The sequence below is a fragment of the Heterodontus francisci genome, chromosome 2, assembly GCF_036365525.1.
Source record: "Heterodontus francisci isolate sHetFra1 chromosome 2, sHetFra1.hap1, whole genome shotgun sequence".
Lineage (NCBI taxonomy): Eukaryota > Metazoa > Chordata > Chondrichthyes > Heterodontiformes > Heterodontidae > Heterodontus > Heterodontus francisci.
In genome coordinates, this window is record NC_090372.1 from 69,012,789 (window position 1) to 69,037,054 (window position 24,266).

Consider the following 24,266-nt stretch of genomic DNA (forward strand, 5'->3'; position numbering starts at 1 on the left):
TAGAAATACGAGGGACAATTTTCCTGTGCTTTTCCTCCAGAGATGCTTATTCCCTGCCCCTTTACATTTCTCCCAAGATTTCAAGAGCTTTCCCCAAATAGTAGAGAGAGTGCCTTTACCTACAATAGGCACAAGCTAAGGGCTGCAATGATAATGTGACAAGCAGGGGCATTCCTGGCTTTTCTGCTTCATTTTCCTTTCCAGCCTTGAAAGGGGGCCATTTTGAAAGGCACCCAGTCGAAATAAGCCTTAGGCCCTGTGCTAAACAACTCTCCAATCGATGATTATAGAGGGGCAGGCACTAAAAACAACAGGGCCCAAGCTTAGTCCTTTTTTTATCTTCAAGGATAGATAGAAGGCCTCTGGCTGCTCTTTTTAGTTAGCATCCAGAAGGACAAGATTCCAGTGGTCATTCCCACTGCTGCAGGGTTTCTAACTGCCAGGCTTTTATGGTGGTTGCACTTGAAGAGTGTTCAGTAATATAAGTTACATTAAAATGAATGTTGTAGACCTTTGCACTTGGTTGCAGTCCAGGAGAAGTTCAGAAGCAAACAACTCTGGGGGAAGAAAAACTGGTGTTGGTTCCAGTGCACTGTTTAGGTGCTATCCCTCTCAAGGGACAGGGTAGTAATGTCAGGAAAGACAATTAATGTTGTTTCTTTAAATAAAAAATGTTTTTGCTGTTTCAGGACTTGATGTTGCTTATCGTCATAGAGGCTGTTCTCAATACTGTGCCACACCCGACCGTTTTGCGATTATGGCTTATTTGGAAGCAGATTAGGGGAAGCAACCACAAGCCTTTTGATAGCTATTCATGTTGGCTTTTTCGAAGCCACTAACCACTACAACTGTGTGGGAATCCTCCCCAGTTGCTGAGCATATGCCTATTCCATGCCACTTGATATAAAAGGTCAAGCTTCACAGTCAAACCTGTACCTCCTCCTATTCTAATATCATTAATCTTCATATCCACACTTCCTCAGTTCCTACATGTATTTTTGGAGGCATTTGGACTGTTGCTTGGGAAGTTACAGCCATCCCAGGTAGAGATGAGAAGGATAGGCTATGCCCAAGTACCTTTTAAACCTTCCATTGTTTAAATGGATTGCCACCTCTCTAAAGTTTTCATATTGTGAAGCTAAAACAATGAATCTCTTTCTTAATTTGTATTGCAAAAACATTCTTCACTTTGAGATTTGGGTTTTGTGAATTGCCCGTGACATTGTCATAATATGTAATAACAGAGATGATAATTGACAGTTCTGCAGTTGAATTTGATTTTCTTTTCCAATACCCTACTGAAATGAATTGCACTTTTAAGGAAACACCTCACACCTGCAGATGCTGCTGCAAGCATATCTTTAAAATGCAACACAGCAAAATTTTTAATCCTCTGTAAAACTCAATTTAATCATGATTCAGCAGCTTTGTTGCTGGAGAATTTAATTCTTAACTGGAGAATCTGAATTCAAATCATAATTTCAGACCATCATTTACATTATGTTCTCCTTCCTGACTTTGGTTTGCTGTTGTCAACTGTGTCATCAAGAAACAAAAGTTCCGAAGCGAGACACTGGTGGGAATAAAATTATCAGGGTGGGAGGAGGGGAGCAGGGAAAACTATTCCTATTGGTTGTGGGGATGGTGGGAAGGATTGAGGGTCAAAGATACTGAAGTTCGGGGGGGGAAAGTTCAGAATTTCATAAAGTGTATTTTTTGGGGAATAGGTCAATTTAGGGCGGCACAGTGGTTAGCACCGCAGCCTCACAGCTCCAGCGACCCGGGTTCAATTCTGGGTACTGCCTGTGTGGAGTTTGCAAGTTCTCCCTGTGTCTGCGTGGGTTTCCTCCGGGTGCTCCGGTTTCCTCCCACAGCCAAAGACTTGCAGGTTGATAGGTAAATTGGCCATTAGCAATTGCCCCTAGTATAGGTAGATGGTAGGGAAATAAAGGGACAGGTGGGGATGTGGTAGGAATATGTAATTAGTGTAGGATTAGTATAAATGGGTGGTTGATGGTCGGCACTGATCGGTGGGCCGAAGGGCCTGTTTCAGTGCTGTATCTCTAAACTAAACTAAAAAACTTATGTGTTTAGGACTCAGTGTGGTGGGGTGGTGGGTGGGAGAGGGGATTCAATGTTACATGAAAAGTTTATAAAATTTGTTACTCACACCGGCATCTTTAAATATGTTAATATATCCTGAAGGGCTTGAAGCCCCTTAAAAATGACAACGGCGCCTGCACAGTGGCGCCCGACGCCTTTGCCGGGGACGCGGCAGCCGCCCCCTCCATGTCATCATGGGCAGCTGTTCCATCCCCTCCATTTAAATGAGCCTCCGCGCCTGATATTGCGGGGGCTCTGCACCAGCACTTCCATGTTGGAAGGCCACCGACTTCGCAGTACGCCGCCGCGGAGCAAGGCGCGCTGATAAGATTCAGCCCAAAATTTCTTTTCCGTCGCCAAACTTGATTCCAATCCTGGCAGGTTTAGCAAAGAATTGTACTGAGGCTGTCTGTATGAAAAATATCTATTATATATGCTGATGAGGAGATAGTAATGTGAATGGAGCAAGATTGAAATATAAAAGGTTGGGGGGGACCACAAGATAACGTTTTATTAACCCCTCTGTATTTTAACATTTAAATAATGAGTATTTAATGATGCAATTAAAGTTAACTATAGCTATACTTTGATTATCATATTGTGTATTTGATTTCTATGTCTTTGCTTTTTATTCAGTAATATTATATTCGATTTGATTGGTAGCATTGTTTGATGCTTTCCTGTTTTGCATGACAATGTGCACCCAACACTAATATGTTACTGGTGAATTTGATGGACTTTTAATATAAGGCTCATACAACAAACAGGGTATTTTGTTTGCTGTAGATTTGGCTTTGTTAAGTGACTGTGATGTAATACATGTTAATATAGCCAATGAGAGCTATTTTATTTTTAAATAGGAGTGCAAACTTCTATTTTATCTTCTCCATGCCATGTTTGGCCATGGTATGGACTGACAACAATCTAGAAGGCAACCTGCAATCTTCCATGTCAGCAGCTACACATGCACACTTGAATTAAGTGGTAAGATGCATAAAGTGTGTTGACAGCAACTTGGGATAACTCCTCCACTAAATTTTCCCTTTTTGGAGGAAGGCTGTACCACTGGTCAGTGCTTTACCACAGTGGCTGAGATTGGAAATCAGAAAAGTGAGGAATCATAACTTTAAATTCACATCATTTCATGGAGCTGCAATTTAGGGATTCAGCAAACTATACTATTCCGTTACCTATCAGCAGAAGTTCTTTAAGTGTTAGCTGACTTAATTTAGAATTACTCTCACCCCAATCAGAAGATTGTGAGTTTAACCTCCATTCTGGTACTTGACTGCATAATCTAAGCTGATACTTCAGCACAGTAGGTGCTACGCAGTTGGAGGTGTGTCTTTCAGATGAAACATTAAACCAAGATCCTATCTGCCAAGTCCAGTGGTTCAGGTAGATGTTAAAGATCCTATGGCACTATGAAAGGATGGCAGGTTCCTGGCCATCATTCTTCTCTCAATCAACACCAATAAAGACAAATGAATTACCAGTCATCTCATTGCTATTTGTAAAGCCGTATTGTGTGCAAAATGGCTACCGCATAGAGTCATAGAGTTTATCAGCACAGAAACATCCCTTCGGCCCATCGTGTCTGTGCTGGCCATCAAGCACCTAACTATTCCAATCCCATTTTCCAGCACTTGGCCTGTAGCCTAGTATGCTATGGCATTTCAAATGCTCATCTAAATATTTCTTAAATGTTGTGAGGGTTCCTGCCTCTACCACCTCTTCAGGCAGTGCGTTCCAAATTCCAACCACCCTCTGAGTGAAAAGATTTTTCCTCAAATCCCCTCTAAACCTCCTGTCCCTTACCTTAAAGCTATGCCCCCCTTGTTATTGACCCCTCCGTTAAGGGAAAAAGTCTCTTCCTATCTAACCTATCAATGCCCCTCATAATTTTGTCATAATAGCTCAATCATGTCCCCCCTCAGCCTTCTCTGCTCTAAGGAAAAGAACCCTCGCCTTTTCAGTCTCTCTTCATAGCTGAAATGCTCCAGCCCAGGCAACATCATGGTGAATCTCCTCTGCACCCTCTCCAGTGCAATCACATCCTTCCTATAGTGTGGTGCCCAGAACTGTGCACAGTACTCCAGCTGTGGCCTAACTAGCGTTTTATACAGCTCCATCATAACCTCCCTGCTCTTATATTCTATGCCTCAGCTAATAAAGGCAAGTATCCCATATACCTTCCTAACCACCTTATCTACCCGTGCTGCTGCCTTCAGTGATTTATGGACAAGTACACCAAGGTCCCTCTGACCCTCTGTACTTCCTAGGGTCCTACCATCCATTGTATATTCCCTTGCCTTGTTAGACCTCCCAAAATGCATCACCTCACACTTCTCAGGATTAAATTCTATTTGCCACTGCTCCGCCCATCTTACCAGCCCATCTATATCGTCCTGTAATCTAAGACTTTCTCCCTCACTATTTACGACACCACCAATTTTCGTGTCATCTGCGAACTTATTGATCATACCTCCTATATTCACATCTGAATCATTAATGTATACTACAAACAGCAAGGGTCCCAGGGTACCAGTGGTACACCACTGGTCACAGGCTTCCACTTGCAAAAACAGCCCTCGACCATCACCCTGTGCCTCCTGCCACTAAGCCAATTTTGGATCCAATTTACAAAATTGCCCTGGATCCCATGGGCTCTTACCTTCTTAACCAATCTCCCATGTGGGACTTTATCAAAAGCCTTACTGAAGTCCATGTAGACTACATCAACTGCTTTACCCTCATCTACACACCTAGTCACTGCCTCAAAAAATTCAATCAAGATAGTTAGACACGATCTCCCCCGGACAAAGCCATGCTGACTACCCCTGATTAATCCCTGCCTCTCCTAGTGGATATTAATCCTGTCCCTCAGAATTTTTTCCAGTAGTTTCCCTACCACTGAAGTTTGACTCACCGGCTTATAATTACCTGGTTTATCCCTGCTACCCTTCTAGAATAATGGTCCCACATTCGCTGTCTTCCAATCCTCTGGTACCTCTCCTGTGGCCAGAGAGGATTTGAAAATTTGTGTCAGAGCCCCTGCTATCTACTCCTTTGCCTCACATTGCAGCCTGGGATACATCTCATCTGGGCCTGGGGATTTATCCACTTTTAAGCCTGCTAAAACAGCTAATACTTCCTCCCTTTCAATGCTAATATGTTCAAGTATATGACAATCCCCCTCCCTGATCTCTACACCTACATCATCCTTCTCCATAGTGAATACAGATGAAAAGTAATCATTTAAAACCTCACCTATGTCCTCCGGCTCCACACACAGATTGCCACTTCGGTCCCTAATGGGCCCTACTCTTTACCTGGTTATTCTCTTGCCCTTAATATACTTATAAAACGCCTTAGGGTATTCCTTTATCTTGCCCGCCAATGTTTTTTCATGTCCCCTCTTCGCTCTCTTAATTACTTTTTTAAGTACCCCCCTATACTCCTCTAGTGCCTCCGCTGTTTTCAGGGCTCTGAATCTGCCATCAGCCTCCTTTTTTTCCTGTTCCAATCCTCTATATCCCTTGACATCCAGGGTTCCCTGGACTTGTTGGTCCTACCCTTCACCTTAATGGGTACATGTTGGCTCTGAACTCTCACTATTTCCTCTTTGAATGACTCCCACTGCTCTGATGTAGGCTTTCCTACAAGTAGCTGCTCCCAGTCCACTTTGGCCAGATCCTGTTTTATCATTCACTTGTATAATAAAAATGACTACAGTTCAAAAGGTAATTCAATATATATGGCACACTGAGAGATATGAGGTGCTGTTTTGATGGCAGGCAAAAGTTGAAACACGCATTGGTTAATTCTGAAACTGTTAATATTATTTGTGTAAGTGATCAAAAATACATTTATTTTCAATTAAATGTTTGGATTTGTTGTAGAACTTCTATTCTTGGGATTTCGTTTGGAACTGCTTTCCTTACCCTTGTCTTCATCCTGTTCACCTGTTTTGCAGGACAGCTTCTGGTGGGTGTTCACATTTTTCATTTAGGATGGAGAAAACAATAAATTATTTGTGTTAAGTAATAAATTAACAGACAGGCATTTATATTTATGTGATTGATTAGTTAGCTAATATCTCATATACATCTATATTTGTGTGTATGTCTATGATGAAGAGATCACCCACAACAGTTTAAAAACTGGTTAATTTTCTTAAAATGTAATGCAACATTGATTCAAGAAACCAGTGATGAAAGTAACAATGGCATCTTTGTACAAGTTGTTCCTTTTAAAAAATCATATTCTCCTTTCATTCTTCCACTTCTTAAGGTGGTTACTCAAAGTGGGTTACAACTCAATGAGTGCTGACCACTCTGTGGTATGGTTCTCAAATGGACATTTTTTATATCTGTCTACATAATGAGTGTCAACAATGAGTGACCATAGCCAACATCACAACTGAGCCCAACCAACTCAGAGGGAAAGCACAATTAGCCAACAGCGAAAGCAAATGTGCAGAACTTAGAATTTAGGAAAGCAATATATTTGTACTACTATGTAGATTGGAAAACCCACAGGAGACATATACATTAATCTGCTTTAGCACTATGTGGAGTGGGCATTCAGGAATGATAAGTGGGCCAACATGCAGCTCAACCATTCTGAATCTTAGAGATAGTGTTGGTGGTGGGTTTTGGAGCCTTGGTGACTTGTGGCAGTGTGTCCTGTAACTAGGACACACTGCACCCATGGTACACTGGTGGGGGAAGAGAATGGATGTTTAAATTAGCTGATGGGATACCAGTCATGTGGATTGCTTTGTCAAGGATGGTGTCGAGCATTCTTGAGTGACATTGCAGCTGTATCCACCCAGGCAGGTGTAGCGTACTCCATCACACTCCTTACTTGTGTGCTGGAGATGGTGGCGAGGCTTTGGGGAATTAGGATGCAAGCCACTCACTGCAGAATACCCAGTTTCTGACCTTCTGCCATAGCCACGATATTTATGTTGCTGTTCCAGTTGAGTTTCTGATAAATGATGACCCCCAGGATGTTAATAGTGGGGAACTTGGTGATGGCAATCCCACTGCATGTCAAGAGGAAGGGGGTAAGACTCTTTCTTGTTGATGATGGTCATTGACTGGCACTTGTGTGGCATGCATTTTACTTGTTATTTGTCAGCCCAAGCCAAGCCTTGCTGCATGTAGGCACAGACTGCTTCATTAGCTGAGGAATTGCAAATGGAGCTGAAAAGTATGCAATCATTATGAATGAACAGTCACACCCTGATTTATGGTGAAGGGAAGGTCAGTGATGAAACAGCTGAAGTAGATGGGCCTAGAACATTGCCCTGAGGAACCCTTTCAGCAATGTACAGGTGGCTGCTCACCAATATCTGTCAACTTAGTTTTTCTGCATTACCCCATTCTTGTTGATGATGGAGGCACTTTCCAAGACTAGTGAAACAAATCAGTTTGAGATTCCCTTGTACCAAGAATAACAGAATGAGTTGGTTTCATTCATAAACCTATTTTACTAGGATCTTTTGTCTTTGATTTTTTTGGTTGGCCTCCTTCCATCTACAAAACATGATGGACACGTAGCAAATAATCTATTTAGATGGTGTGTCTTCTCTTGGTGCAGCTTTGATGACAGCTGTGAAGGCCAATCTTTGAGGGGCAGGTTCTGCCACCAGTGTTGCACATGAAGCTGACAAGTAAAACTGAGAGTTGTTGTTTTTGACGTTGGCATCTGTTGCCAAGCTGCTGTAGCAACTGGTCATCATGGTAGTGCACACCAGTCCACAGGATGTGTTGCCATTTCCCCCTTTCACCAGCTAGTGATTCCCAAGTGCGATATACGACATTTAGGGCCTTCATATCACGCTTGCAAGCACCTTTGAAGCGGAGCTTTGGGCATCCCACTGGTTGTCTGGCCCCGGCTACCTCACCATACAGAAGGTCCTTGGCTATGTGACCATCTTCCATCCTACGGACTTGACGGATTCACCAAAGCTGCCTGTTGATTAGTGCCAACACACTTGGGAGCTTTGCCTTTGAGAGGACTGCTGTATTTGTGATTTTGTCCTGCCAGTATATACCCATAATGCACTGCAGACAGCGAAGATAGAAATTATTCACCTTCTTTTCCTGGTAGCTGTAAGTTTCCCATGTTTCACAGCCATACAGCAAGGTGCTGAGAATACATTGCTTGCATAATAATTATTGAACACAAAAAGTTCCCATGACCCTCTAGCTGCAATAATTGAGTGTTTATATAAAAGTATAGTATTTAAAATTTTCTCCAAGCACCTTCACTTAAGCACAAGTTATGAATCCACAATTTGTCATTTTCATTTTTCACAAGTGTTGCATTTAAGACATACACAGAGCACACTTGTCATTAATGCTTCTAAATTGTCATTATCTTCCCTTTTTTAGTGATTTCCAATCTATGGCATAAATAAGCAATTTGTAAAGAAAACTGAATATGAAACTTAAAATAGAATGAGCTATGTGTAGATGAATATACCTAGTGTGTTTAAAAATTACAGAGGTGCTGGCCATAATCTTCCAAACTTCCTTCGATACAGGAGTGGTGCCAAAGAACTGGAGGAATGTAAATGTTACACCTTTGCTCAAAACAGGGGAGAAGGATAAACCTGCCAAACACAGACTAATCAGTTTAGTGTTATTGGTGAGGAAAGTTTTAGAAACAATAATCTGGGAGGAAATGAACTGACACTTGGTCAAGCAATAGTAGCATTCAAAAGGAAATTGGATAAATACTTGAAGGAAAATAATTGCAGTGATATGGGGAAAGAGCAGGGGACCAGGACTAACTAGATTGCTCTTTGAAATCGCTGGTGTAGACTCGATGGACTGAATGCCCTCCTTATGTGCTGTTACTATTCTATAATTTCAGTATTCTGCATGGGGAATAGGGTGACAGCAACAAAAGTGTTTACTTCATAAAACATGAATAAATGATGATCTTGCCTTTGCACATTTGGGCATATCTTCGTGATTCCAGTAAGCCTTCTCAAATGTTTTTGAAGCAACTGTCAATGTTGTGTGGGACTGAGTGAGCAGCACGTAGAGGCTACAGTTCAAATTAAAGCAGCAGGATCTGACAGTTAACAAGACCCACTCATGCAAAGATGTAAAAATATAGACTTTACTGTTTTCTTCAAGGAAATAAGTTTGTCCTAAAACTCTGCTTTCTTGAAAAACATTTTTTTCATAACAAGAACATATACAAGATATTCTCCCTGCAATTGTAAAGTGGTCATATGTTTTTATACAAGAAAAATACTTTCAAATATTTAATTGGTATCAAAAGACATTGGCGATGCTTCCTGCTATTACTTGAGCAGCACTGAATCTTGTTAAATATATAACTAAATTGTTTATTTGACAAAAATTTCATTTTCTAATATTCTACTTTTGCTGGCAGTAATTCGTATAATCTAAACCAAAAGCATCTAGGCTGACAAAAATTGATCATTTGGACTGCAAGCATAAAATGCAATTTTCTTTTAAAGAATTTTAATTGTACTGTTTCTTTTGTATCTAGCAATGCAACAAGAAGGCTTCAGCATCCTTGCTCTGGATTTTGAAATCATCCGAGATAATTGCCAACAGACCTTTGCCACGCCTTACACTCACAATGACTACCACCACAGTTATATTAGTTATGGCAATATTTAACATGGTAAGTACATTATATAATGAAACCTTCAATTCTTTTTAACATTATGGGAATAATCTTCTTTATTAAATTAATTTTTTGTACCTCTATATTAAATCATCCATATTTACTTTGCTTTCCTCTTGTATCATGAACCATTCACTGTTAAGGGTATAAACAAATTTTTGCTCCCATACTTCTGCCAGAATCAGTATTGAGTTGATCATCAAGGTTTGTGTACAATTGAGCCATAATCAACTTGCTATCTGATTTCTTCTCACTGCCTAGCAGAGAAACACATTCCATCTGCTTCGTGCAATTGATATTGGAAACTCAGCAGGTTGGGAATTTTATGCCCACATTCTACCACTCTAAGGCATTGTGTTTAAGTGCTGTGCTACCCTTTCACACTTTGAAATCCAACTAGTTGTCATGCTTTGCAATTATCATCAATATGGAATTTTAAGAATGTATGAAATAATGGAAATGAAAGCATTGGTGCTTCAAGCAGTGCCAAACTAATGAATGGCTTGTTCTCAAAAGATATTTGGATCAAAGAGAACTTCCTTTATGTGATAAGATCTTGCAATTTTTTCTGTGGATCATTTAACTCTGTGCCACTTTGCGGCACAGTGGCGCAGTGGTTAGCACCGCAGCCTCACAGCTCCAGCGACCCGGGTTCAATTCTGGGTACTGCCTGTGTGGAGTTTGCAAGTTCTCCCTGTGTCTGCATGGGTTTTCGCTGGGTGCTCCGGTTTCCTCCCACAGCCAAAGACTTGCAGGTTGATAGGTAAATTGGCCATTATAAATTGTCCCTAGTATAGGTAGATGGTAGGGGAATATAGGGATAGGTGGGGATGTGGTAGGAATATGGGATTAGTGTAGGATTAGTATAAATGGGTGGTTGATGGTCGGCACAGACTCGGTGGGCCGAAGGGCCTGTTTCAGTGCTGTATCTCTAAATAAATAAATTAACCTTTCCCACGGCAGTGAACCAAATTCAATACTTTAATTAGTAATTGAAATCCTCCTCTTACATGGGGATAATGTTTAATATAACAGCGAAAGTACTTATCCCCCTATAATAATCTAGTGCTGTTACTTGGGCACCCATAGTTCAAACAAATAGCAAAAATAACTGAACCGTGCTGACATCAACTTCATTTTACACGGATTCAAGAGATCAATCTTGTGTAGCATATTTTCTGCGAAGATTTGGTTTTAGATTTTCTTTCCTGTTTTTCGTCACTAATTATGTTCCATCTCTGAGTGTGTAATTGTGATGTAGACTGTTGTATACAATCCATGTTTTACAAATTTAAAACCATATTTTGAGAAACACAATGTGAGCAGTACTGGGTATTGGAAAGAAAGCACGTAGAAAAATACAACTGTTCATCAGCAATACGCTGCATAGTATTGAGTGAATGCTCAGGAATATCTCTCTTCATTAAGTGCCTTTGTATTATGTACATAACTCCTCTTTATGAGATACATAACAGGTTATGTTTAATTATACAAATATGAAAAAATATTGTGTGCAAAACTGCTGAATGCAAATTTGAATGTGAGAGAAAAGAGTGTGACTGGAAAAGGGAAGGAGTCAGAGACAAGCGCAGCCTCTCTGTTTATGCAGCCATTTTTTTTTGTTCTCTGATCCTTTTTTAAAATATGTTTATAAAAACTGAGCATTAATTTTTCACAATAATTGATCTGAACTCCATCCCTCCAAATGAACCAAACCACTGCTAATAGCTAATCTGTTCAGAGGTGCATGGAAAAAATTGAGTCGACAGAATTTTATTCATTTAATTTTTATTTGGGATTTGCTCTGCTGTTACCCATGCAAATGAACTAAAACAAAGGAAAAGTACAATGCTATTGGGCAGCTGACTACATAAGGGTGAGTACAGCGTCACCTTTTTTCAGAACTGCCAGTTCATCAAACTGTCCTAAAGAATAGTCAGAGCAGCTTTCCAAACCAGCAAGAAAATTTATATTTTATTAACACAGATCCGATGAATCCAGAATCTGTTACTCTTCCTTGTCGAATATGCTTGTGTAGGTGGTTGCAAATCAATTCACAATAATGCATGTTAAAACCAGAACATTGAGTCCCTCTACTGTGGGGAGATAATAGCATGGATTTTCTGTGAAAACACCAATTGTGTTTTAAAACACAAGTATAAAGGCTTGGAGCAAGACATTTATAATTATCAGGAGCAAAAGTAATGACAAAAGATCATGGAATCGGGCTCGTTCCTGCAGCCCAGCAAAGTTTTGTATCCAGCCCGTCAGTCAAAAGTGTGGATGGTTTGCCTTTGCGTGGACCTCTGTCGAATTGGAGCACGGGGGAGGCGGGGCTCGCTGGGAAGACTGAAGTCATCAATTAGCTGCTCCCTGCCCATGGGCTGACCTGCATAATCAGTCCTGGAGAGTGTTGGTGTGAGAAGAACAGATAGAATAACGCACAGGAAAGCAATAATAGAATTGGAAAGGCAAAACTTCTTTGAGCCAGAGCAAGCTGTTCTTTTTTTAGGCAGACAGTGCACATTCCCAGCTCTCCAAAGGCCCTAGTTTCTCTCAGATTGTGGGCAGGCGCCGAGCGGCAGTGTGTTTCCACTCCTGGTGCATGTGTGGGTGGTGGAGAGAAAGTGAGAGGAGAGAGAGGGGAGGGAGAGAGAGGGAGGAAAGAGGGGGAAGAGAGAAGGGGAGCGGGAGGAGGGAAGGGGGGAGAGAGGGACAGGAAGTAGAGAGGGAGGGGGCAGGGGGAGAGTGGGAGGAGAGAGAGAAGAACACAGAGGAGAGAGAGGGAGAGAGGAGAGAGATGGACACAGAGAAGAGTGAGGGGGAGAGGGAGGGGCACAGAGAGGAGAGAGGGATGGAGAGAAAGAGATCAAGATCACTCCTGACAGATGAACATCTATCCAAATTCTCTGCATCGCTTATCAAGTGTGCAGGCAGACATTAACTACTTGTGCAAGTAAAAACAATACCAGCTATCTCACTAAATAGGGAGAAATGTGTTTTAAAGTGGACTGTGTTTTGATGGCATTAGGTTGGCTATATACTTTATATACAGATTAATTGCACCCCATGTGCATGGTCGAGTCAATAACTTTGTCAAATGTCTGTAGTGCAACATGTTGGTGCCTATCCCTGCTTATGTCTCCAATATGACATCAACAGACAGAGGGGGAAAGCAAATATGGGGAGGTCTGTGGGACTACAACTATAACTTGCATTTATATAGTGCATTTAATGTAATGCTTGGCTTGGCCATGTGAGCCGCATGGAAGATGGCAGGCTCCCCAAAGACACATTGTACAGCGAGCTCGCCACTGGTATCAGACCCACCGGCCGTCCATGTCTCCGCTATAAAGACGTCTGCAAACGCGACATGAAATCGTGTGACATTGATCACAAGTCGTGGGAGTCAGTTGCCAGCATTCGCCAGAGCTGGCGGGCAGCCATAAAGACAGGGCTATATTGTGGCGAGTCGAAGAGACTTAGTAGTTGGCAGGAAAAAAGATAGAGGCGCAAGGGGAGAGCCAACTGTGCAACAGCCCCGACAAACAAATTTCTCTGCAGCACCTGTGGAAGAGCCTGTCACTCCAGAATTGGCCTTTATAGCCACTCCAGGCGCTGCTTCACAAACCACTGACCACCTCCAGGCGCGTATCCATTGTCTCTCGAGATAAGGAGGCCCAAAAGAAAGAATGTAATAAAACACCCCAAGGTACTTCAGCAGAGTGTAACCAGATAAACAAATTTTACACCAAGCCAAAAGATATTAGGACATGTGAGCAAAAACTTGATAGAAGAAGTATGTTTTAAAGGATGCCTTTAAGGAGGAGAGAGATGTGGAGAAGCAGCTATGGAGGTTGCTATGGAGGTAGTGGATGCATTGATGATCATCTTCCAAAATTGTATAGATTCTGGAACAGTTCCTGCAGATTGGAAGGTGGCAAATGTCACCCCACTATTTAAGAAGGGAGGGAGAGAGAAAACAGAGTATTGCAGCCCTGTTAGCCTTACATCAGTGGTAGGGAAAATGTTAGAATCTATTCTAAAGGATGTGATAAATGGACACATGGATAATAACGATCTGATTGGGAATAGTCAACATGGATTTATGAATGGGAAATCATGTTTGACAAATCTGTTGGAGTTTTTTTTGAGGATGTTACTGACAGAATTGATAAAGGGGAGTGGGTGGTTATAGCATACTTGGATTTTAAAAAGGCTTCTGATAAAGTCCCACACAGGAGGTTGATTAGCAAAATTAAAGCACATGGGATAGGAGGTAAAATACTGGTATGGATTAAGGATTGGTTAACAGGCAGAAAACAGAGAGTAGGAATAAATGGGTCATTCTCGCGTTGGCAGGCTGTGACTAGTGGGATACTGCAAGTACTTGTACTTGGGCCCCTGCTATTCACAATATATATCAGTGATTTGGATGTGGGGACCAAATGTAATATTTCCAAGTTCACAGATGACACAAAACTAGGTGGGAATGTGTTGTGAGGAAGATGCAAAGCGGCTTCAAGGGGATTTGGACAGACTTGGTAGGCTGGATTTTACCAGACCCTCGACATTGGGGGTCATGGTGGTTGGGGGCCCGTAAACTAGTTGTGGGAGTGGCCCGCCACGACCCCCGACGCCGAGAAGGCCCTGCTGCATTTTACTGGCGACGGCGAGGTCTCGGTACAAAGGTGGGGCCTTCATTTAAATATTAAAATTAATTAAAACAACATGCAAATCAACTTATTTGTCCCGACGGCTGTTCCATACGATATTAAGGCCGCAACTCGCGCGCCTTCGTGGCTCCGTTTGGAGTTCCAAGGCGAGTCATTGGTGGGGAGGGGGGAGTAGTGTCATTATCAGGGTGGGACTGGGGGCGGAAATGGGGGAAACACTTTTTATTGGCTGTGGGGATGGTGGGAAGGGGTTGTAGGGCAAATGTTATGAGGTTGGGGGGTAAGTTCGGGTTGGGAAAAAATTTAATTTTGTTGATATTGCTGGGCGGTGGTATGAAAGGGCCTCCAGCATTTATTTAAATTTTTGCATACAATGCACCACAATATAACTTAAAAAATTAAAATCCCTTCTAAGGGCTTGAAGCCCTTTAAAAATGGCACCGGTGCCTGCGCGGTGGCGCTGAACTCCACTGCCGGGGACAGAGCAGCTGCCCCCTCTACATCGTCAGGGGTGGTCGTTCCACCACTTCCATTTCAATGAGCCCCCACGTGAAATATCGTGGGGTGTCAACGGTGGCGCATCCGCACCTGAAGGCTGCTGACTTCAAAGCACGCCACCGAATTTTGCGGCACGCTAATAAAATTCAGCCCAGTGAGTGGGCAAGAATGTGGCAGATGGAATATAATGTGGAAAAATGTGAGGTTATCCATTTTGGTAGGAGGAATAGATGTGCAGAGTATTTCTTAAATGGTAAGAGATTAGAAAGTGTAGATGTACAAAGGGTGTCCTCCTCAATATGTCACTGAAAGCTAACATGCAGGTGCAGCAAGCAATTAGGAAGGATAATGGTATGTTAGCCTTTATCGCAAGAGGATTTGAGTACAGGAGTAGTGAAGTCTTGCTTCAATTGTATAGAACCTTGGTTAGACTGCACCTGGAGTGCTGTCTGCAGTTTTGGTCCCCATACCTTAGGAAGGATATTATTGCCATAGAGGGTGTGCAACAAAGGTTCACCAGACTTGTTCCCAGGATGGCAGCACTATGAAGAGAGATTGGGGAAACTGGGCCTGTATTCTCTAGAGTTTCGAAGAATGAGAGGTGATCTCATTGAAACTTACAAAATACTTAAAGGGATAGACAGGGTAGATGCATATAAAATATTTCACTTGGTTGGGGAGTCTCAAACCAGGGGACACAATTTCAAAATAAGGGGGAAGCCACTTAGGACAGAGATGAGGAGAAATTTCTTTACTCAGAGGGTTGTGAATCTTTGGAATTATCTACCACAGAAGGCTGTGGAAGCTCAGTCATTGAGTATGTTTAAAGTAGAGATTGACAGATTTCTAAATACCAATGACCAAAAGGAATATGGGGATAGTGTAGGAAAAAGGCATAGAAGTGGATGATCGGCCATGATCGTATTGAATGGCTAAGCAGGCTCGATGGGCTGAATGGCCTCCTCCTGCTCCTATGTTCCAGAGTGATTTAGGGAAGGAATTACATAGCTTCGGGCCTAGATGGCTACCAGTGGTGGAATGAAGGAGGGGAATGCATGAGAAACCAAAATTGAAGGAATGCAGAGGTCTCTGAGGGTTGTAGAATAGTTATAGAGACATGCTGGAGCAAAGCCATGGAGGAATTGGAACTCAAGGATGAGAACTTTAAAATCGGGGCATTGATGGAGTGAGTGCCAATATAGGTCAGGGAGCACAGGTATCAGGAGTGAAAGGGACTTGATGCAAGTTAGGATGCAGGCACCAGAGTTTGACATGAGCTTATGTTTTTGGAGGGCAGAAGGTGCAAGGCTAGGAAAAAGAATTGGAGTGGTTGAGTCTGAAGTTAACAAAAATATGGACAGTGAACAGGGAAGGGGATGGAATTAGTGGTTAAGGAATGGAGATGTGGTGGGGGCATAAGACAATGACTTCAGTCTTACCAATATTCAATTGGATGAAATTTTGACTCATCCATGAATTTTTCTAGAACAAAATTTAGGCATTTTTTAAAGTTTTGATTTAGTTACCTGGATAAATCCGGTAGAGCTTGCAGTACAAGTCAGCAAGAGCATTCAGAATAATCTTAGCTTGCTGTGTCCCATATAATATAATGATGAAGAAAATGGAGGAGGCCCTCTATCTCTACATCAGGAAAAGAGTACACAGGAAGGAGAGGAGGTGGAGCAAGAGACCAACAGCCTGATGTCAGAGAAAGGAGGCAGCAACTTTTATCTGAGTTATCTCAATTAATAAAAGTTATGAAACCCAATAAAAGTGCCTCTGTCAGCCTGTGCCTCTCTATACCCTTTAATTGTCATTAAAAAATTTGCATTCCCAATGGCTTTCTAACCTTGCCTCCATAATACAGAAGTCATAATTCCACATATGTTGTAGTCCACAATGTTGTAGACATCTACAAAAATGAACTCCAAAATCTGTGGTCAAATAAATTTTATTTTCAAGAACAAATTCATCAAAAAAATAATTTCACTGCAGCTATTTCTTTCCACTGTGCCTACTCCATGCTAGCTACCTTAATTATTCTAGCTGCCAATCTACTACTTTAATGAGCTATTCCTTGAGTGATGGAAGAAAGAAATGTGTATCATGCAGGTCCCCACCTGCCAAGAATGAGGCATGTTAATTTCATCACATGGACATTAAATTTCAAATTGCTGCTGGGAAGAAGAGAAGACCTGATACAAGAGGTTGCCAAGCCCCCTGGCTAGAGAGACACTTTTTGCATTCTAGCAGACAGTGTTGGAACAAAGAAGCTATCTTCTGCTCCCAATACACAAAACAGACGTGGTCAGACAAGTTTAGTCACATGTTGCAGAGTTTGAACTGAGAGTTTTAAATTGGAGAAACAGTGTTTGAAGGCAGAAAGCTCTTGGCTCCTGGATTGAAAAGAGCCTCTCCTGTCTGCTCCCATCTCTTTCTCACGGAACTCCAAACCCCACTGAAGACATGTGGACCCCAAGAGAGAGAAACGTCCCCTACAGTGAACAAGGTTTAAGAAGAATACTTGGCCCCAATGAAAAGCAAGACCATATCTTCAATCAAGGACTCTACAGCGAGCTCGAAGCACATTAACAAAAAAACCCTCCTCAGAGTTTGCCTCAAACTTTTCCACTTATTTTTTCTTCTGCTCTTGGACTGAAGAAGACCTCCTGTCTGCTCCCATCTCTTTCTCACGGAACTCCAAAAACCGATTGAAGACACATGAACCCCAAGAAAGAAAAGTCTCCTACAGTGAACAAGGTTTAAGAAGAAACTGGGCCGCAATGAAAGGCAAGACCTACCTACAATCAAGGATTCTACAGTGAGCTTGAAGAACCGTAACAACAACTCTTCAGATATTGCCTCAAACCTTTCCACTTTATTTTCTCTTCTGCTGTTTTCTGTCCCTATCTGCATGTGTGCATTGTGTATTCATGCTACTGTGGGTGCATCGTGTATCTGTAGGCGTTAATCAAATTAGAATTTAAGTTTTATAGATTTCACTTTTCTTCTTTAAACCTAAGAAAGCCTGTTTGTGCTCGTTTTTTGCCTTATAATTGGAAAGCGGTGAACAAGAATTCACCAAGGGGGAGCTCAAAACACAGTGTGTTTAAAATTAAACCCTGTTACGGTAAGGCCAGGTGAAGCTGAGAGGGACCCCTAGACACCTTTCTCACCTGGTCGTAACATGTGTGACAGATAATTCCTTAGGAACGTTATGAGAACTAAGGAGACTCTCACCTCAGTGCAGCTGCTGTCCCTGAGGGATCACTTTCTATTGCCATTCTGTTGCACTTCCAACTGATGTGGTCCCATGCATGAAAATGTACAGAGCTCTGTCAGAAAAAAGCAATTCTATAGATATGCTGCATGACAGTGTAACTACTTACTTGACATTGTCTTCTGAAAAATGTTGGTCCTAGCAGTTAAATCATAGATGAGACAGCACAGAAGGCCATTTGGCCCATCACACCCATGCCACCTCTTTGAAACAGCTATTCAACTAGTCCTGTTCCTGGGCCCTTTCCACTAGCCATGCAATTGTTTCCACTTCAAATATTTATCCAATTCCCTTCTGAATTATATTATTGAATGTACTTCTGCCACCCTTGCAGGCGTTCATTCTATATAATAACAACTTGTTGTGTTAAAAAAAAACATTTTCTTCTTGCCTCTGGTTCTTTTGCCAATTGAAACAGTCTTTATTTATTGGGCTAGATTTTAAGGAACCCTTGACGTCGGGATCTGTAGTTGGAGGGGGGGGTGCCTGAAGATGACTCCGGATGAGGCCCGCCAAGGACCTCGACCCTGGCAGGACCTAGCCCAATCCTTCCGGCGGTGGTGGGGCACCATGGCATTTCCCCCCCCCCCACCACTCAGCCACGAGAGCACAATCACCCATATGCAAATAAAGTAAATTAGTAGATTTGCATGTACTTACTATTCATCTTGATGTCCCACTGAGACTTACAGCCCAGAGGCCGGCACTTCCGCGCCTTCGGATCCCCATCCAGGGAAATGAGGCACAAAGCTGGAGGGACGGGGGAGTAGGTAGGTTTCTCAGTGCTGGCGGGGTGGGGGAAAATAGGGTCAAATTAATTTCATGGGTATAGGGGATGGTGGGAAGAGTTGTAGATTAAAGTTTGTGCAGATTGGGGGGGAAGGTCAAATAGTAAAGGTCAGTGTTTTTTTGGGGGGGAAGGGCAAATAATTAATTTAATTGTTATTAGGGGGTGGGAGAGGGGCAAATGAGATGTATTTATTTAACTAAAAGCAAAATACTGCAGATGCTGGAAATCTGAAATAAAAACAAGAAATGCTGGAAATACTCAGCAGGTCTGGCAGCATCTGTGGAGAGAGAAGCGGAGTTAACGTTTCATGTCATTAATTAATTTCATTAAATATTTAAAAATTCTGATAGGGTTGACAACCCTTTAAAAATGGTGTCAGCGCTTGCGCACAGGCAGCTGACGCCATTGCCGGGGATGGACAGCCCGCTCCCTCCACGTGACTGGGGGGTGGGGGGGGGGTGAGGGGCGTCTCGCCCCGGCTATTTAGATGAGCCGCCGTGCTTGAAACCATGACGGCCCTTTGGCGTGTGGCCCGCCCATTTTTTGCCCGCTGCTGAAATTGGCAGTGGGCTTATAAAATTCAGCCCATTTATTCTAACAAAACCATTATGATTTTGAACACCGCTATTAAATCTCTCCTTAACCCTCTTTGCTCTAAGGAGAACAAGCCCTACTTCTCTAGGCTTTCCAGTTATCCGAAGACCTTCATCCCTGGTACCATCCTAGTAAATCTCTTCTGGACCCTCTCTAATTCCTTCACATTCCTCATAAAGTCTGGTGCCCAGAATTGGACACACCGCTGGGGCCTAACCAGTGATTCATTTAGGTTTGGAGTTCAGAGTAAGGACGTCTTGTTGCAATTAAATAGGGCTTTGCTGAGACCACATTTGGGGTACTGTGTACACTCATGGTCTCCTTATGTAAGGAAGGATATATTTGCCTTGGAGAGAGTGCAACAAAGGTTCACTAAATTGATTCCTGGGATGAGAGGGCTGTTCTGTGAGAAGAGATTGAGTAGAATGGGCCTATATTCTCTGGAGTTTAGAAGAATGAAAGAAAGAAAATTCTTAGAGGGTGAGACAGGATAGAAGCTGAGAGGCTGCTATCCTGGCTGGAGAGTCTAGAACTAGGGCTTATAGTCTCAGGATAAGTGGTTGGTCATTTAAGACTGAGATGAGGAGAAATTTCTTCACTCAGAGGATTGAGAGTCTTCAGAATTCTCTACCCCAGAGCGTTTCAGATGCTCAGTTGATGAGCTTGATAGGTTTTTGAACTCTATGGGAATAAAGCAGGAAAGTGTAATTCATGTAGAAATGCAGCCATGATCTTATTGAATAGTTGTGTGGGCTCACAAGGCCATATGGCCTACTCCTGCTCCTATTTCTTATGATCTTAGCATAACTTCCTTGCTTTTTTACTCTATGACTTTGTTTATAAAACCAAGGCCCTTGTATGCCTTTATAATACTCTGGCAATTTGTCTTGTCACTTTCAAAGATTTCTGTACATACAATCCCAGTTTTGTCTGTTCCTGCACCTTCCCTTTAAAAATTATACTACATAGTATGGGCGGCACAGTGGCGCAGTGGTTAGCACCGCAGCCTCACAGCTCCAGCGACCCGGGTTCAATTCTGGGTACTGCCTGTGTGGAGTTTGCAAGTTCTCCCTGTGTCTGCATGGGTTTCCTCCGGGTGCTCCGGTTTCCTCCCACAGCCAAAAGACTTGCAGGTTGATAGGTAAATTGGCCATTATAAATTGCCCCTAGTATAGATAGGTGGTAGGGGAATATAGGGACAGGTGAGGATGTGGTAGGAATATGGGATAAGTGTAGGATTAGTATAAATGGGTGGTTAATGGTCGGCACAGACTCGGTGGGCCGAAGGGCCTGTTTCAGTGCTGTATCTCTAAATCAAAAATCAAAATAGTTTATATTGCCTCTCTTCATTCTCCCTACCAAAATGCAGCACCTCATACTTCTCTATATTAAATGGCCTCCACCATATGTCTGACCATTTCACCTGTCTCTCTATTTCCTTCTGAAGTCTGCTACCATCTTCCTCAGTGTTTACTATATTTTTCAATTGTGTGTTATCTGCAAAATTTAAAATTGTGCCCTGTATACCAGGCCATTAATATGTCAAAAAGAGCAGTGGCCCTAATACCATCCCTTAGGGGACACCAATCCAGTCTGAAAATCACCATTCACTACTACTCTCTGCTTTCTGTCTTCTAGCCAATTCCATATCCATGCTGTTGCTGCCCACTTTAATCGGACGGGCTTCAATTTTGCGATCAAGTCCACTTCTTCGTATTTTGTCAAATGCCTTTTACAAGTCTATATACACATCACCTGTATTACATTCATCAACCCTTTCCACTACTTCATCAAAGAACTCAATTAAATTAGTCAAACACTATTTGTCTTTAATGAATACATGCTAGCTGTCATTTATTAACACATTTTTCAAAGTGACAATTGATTTTATTTCAGATCATTGTTTCTAGAAGTTTCTGCACCTGCGACATTAGCCTGTCTGGCCTGTTGTTGCTGGGTTTATCCTTCTCCCCTTTTATGAACAAGGGTGAAATATTTCCAATCTGCCAGTCCTCTGGCACCTCTTCCATATCTTAGGAGGATTGGAAGATTGTGATCAGAGCTTCCATTCTCTACACCCTTACTTCCCTCAGCAATTTAGGATGTATCCCATCTGGTTTAGGTGACTTTTCTACTTTGAGCGTTGCCAACATTTTAAGTACTACCTCTTTATTTTTATCCTATCAAATTATCCAATACCACTTCCTTTGCTGTGATATTGACAGCATCCTCTTTAATGAAGAGGAATGCAAAGTACTCATTTAGTACCTCAGCCATGTCTTCTGCCTTAACAAGAAGATCTCCCTTTTGGTCCCTAATTGGCCCCATGCTTACTTTGACTAATCTTGAACTATTTATATGTTTGTAAAGGACTCCTGGGCTGCCTTTTATGTTGCCCACTAATTTATTGTCATATTTCCTCTTTAAACTTATTCTAGTTCTGCTCTGTACTTTTTGTAGATTGGTCCCCTACTGCATCATGTGCTTGACATTTATCATAAGCCTGTATGTTCTGTTTCATTTCAATCTCTAGGGGGGAATTTTAACTTGCAAGGGGTTCGGTGTCAGTGCGTGTGGAGGATGAAAACGTCAAAAAATGTTGGTGTCGGGAAGCTGGCAGGAACCTGTTGACTTCTGCATTTGACTGATTTGAGTTTCTAAATACACGGAAAACCCTGTGGAACCAGCAGGTCTAGAGATTTAAATGTCCAAAAAGGGAATTGACTGAAGTTTTAATTCGAGATCCTCACTTTAACTGCCAGTGCATGGGTTTCCTGGGCTGTCTGAAACTTGCCAGAGTCAACAAGGCAAGAGCACAGTGGGGATTCGTAGGGCTGTGAAATTGACAGGCTGGAAAGTCTTTAGATACTGAATTATGTCAGCTGTTTTTTGCCGAAGTGAAAGGCCTTTCCTCAGAGGACTTCATTGCTTTAGAGATGATTTCCAATAGTTTGGAGGTCATTTCTCGCTACCTTAGAATTTTCTGACTTTGATCTGCACTTCCCAGCTGTCAATCTTCTCAGCAGCATGGGATGCAGCTCTACCTTGGACCTCTGATGAGGAAACGTGGAGCAGCACCAGCAGCAGAAGCTGCATTCTCCTCAGCCACCTCCTGCAACACAGGACAGAGGGGATGAACACTGAGCTCCAGCTTGCTGGAGGCAATACCCCTAACACACTGTATACAGACAGGATCAGCTTTCTGGACATGGCTGAGCACCAGTACCTCAATAGGCTCAGAGATTCTCTGCAGGTCATTGTTGACACCTGCAGCCTCCTGGAACAAGACCCCCTTCCAAGTGAACCAGGTGGGCACACCGTACCATTGGCATTCAGGGTCACCACAGCCCTGAATTTCTTCACCTCTGGCACCTTCCAGGAATCTGCTGGGGGTTAGCTGCAGGATTTCACAACCTGCTGCGCGCAAGTGCATTTATCAGGTGGCTGATGCTAAGTTTGTCAAAGCAAATTTAATCTTGCCTTTGAAGAGAAGTAACTTACTGGGCTACAGGTCAAGGCCGCAGGAGCAGGACTAGCTGGAATGCTCTTGCAGAGAGCTGTCACAGACTCAATGGAGTGAATGGCCTCCTTCCGTGCTTTGACCATTCTATGATTCTATGAAAGGGATTCCATCAATGTTCAGCTGGTATGTGACCACCAGAAGACATTCATGCTTGTCTGTGCAAGAAGCTGCCATGATGTCTTCATTCTGCACCAGGCAAGTCTCCCATAAATATTTGCACCTCCAAGCAGAGTCAGTGGATGGTTCCTTGGAGATAAGGACTACACTCTAAGGACGCGGCTGATGACACCTGTGAGGAACCCAATAACTGTACCTGTTTCACAACAGCCACATGAGCAGAAGAGTGGTCAAAGAGCAAGCAGTTGGGTTGCTGAAGAAGTGATTCAGTATGCACCAGCAAGTGTGCCCAAAGTGTTATTGGTCTGTTGTGCCTTGCATACCATAGCACAAAGGACAGGAAATACAGGAGGAGGAGGGTGATGACCGCTTTGCATCTTCAGAGAAGGAGGGGGAGGAGGATGAGCCTGATGTGGCCAGGGTCCCTGCAGCTGTTCACCTAGCTGCCAGAGGGGCCCATGACAGATTTATACAGGTACGATTCAGCTAACCTATGGATGTGCAGCTCCATGGCACGCTCATGCAGAACTTACTGGGCGCCTCACTCCAACACAAAGCATTCCCACAGTCAATTTTCCTTTCATCTCACTGACACCAACTGCCCATTTTCCTCAAGGCTGATGCCCACTGGGCAGGCGAGAAGCAACAATGGATTTGACTGTACAATGGAGTCTTGGAATAAAGTTTAAGGTGCATAAACATTTAGAAGAAATTGGCACAGCCATGATGCCGCATGGTCGTCTTCTGTGCTGAAACTATTCTATGATTCAATATTAACAGACTTTTTGACATCAAATTATTTCCCTTGCAAAACTACAAATTCTCTCTCTTGCTTTTCCTATTACTCCTACATGTCCTACCACTGTGACTTCAGCGGAGCTAGAGGCAGGGTGCTCATTTCCCTGCTCTGACTGCTGAGGTGCTCATGACCAACTTCTTCTGGGGTTGCAAAGGCCCTGAGGGTCCCGCTAAAGACTGCCCCACCTGCACCTGTGCAGAGACAGA

At 42.7% G+C, this 24,266-nt stretch overlaps 1 protein-coding gene across 1 annotated transcript in view; it reads left to right on the forward strand.

Moving 5' to 3' along the window:
* LOC137379590 (adenylate cyclase type 2-like) overlaps positions 1–24,266 on the forward strand; it is a 606,709-nt gene that overhangs the window by 448,584 nt on the left and 133,859 nt on the right. The window contains exons 15-16 of the mRNA XM_068050644.1: positions 6,006–6,090; positions 9,643–9,780. Of these exons, the coding sequence (XP_067906745.1) occupies positions 6,006–6,090; positions 9,643–9,780 (223 nt within the window). The remainder of the gene's footprint in view (positions 1–6,005; positions 6,091–9,642; positions 9,781–24,266) is intronic.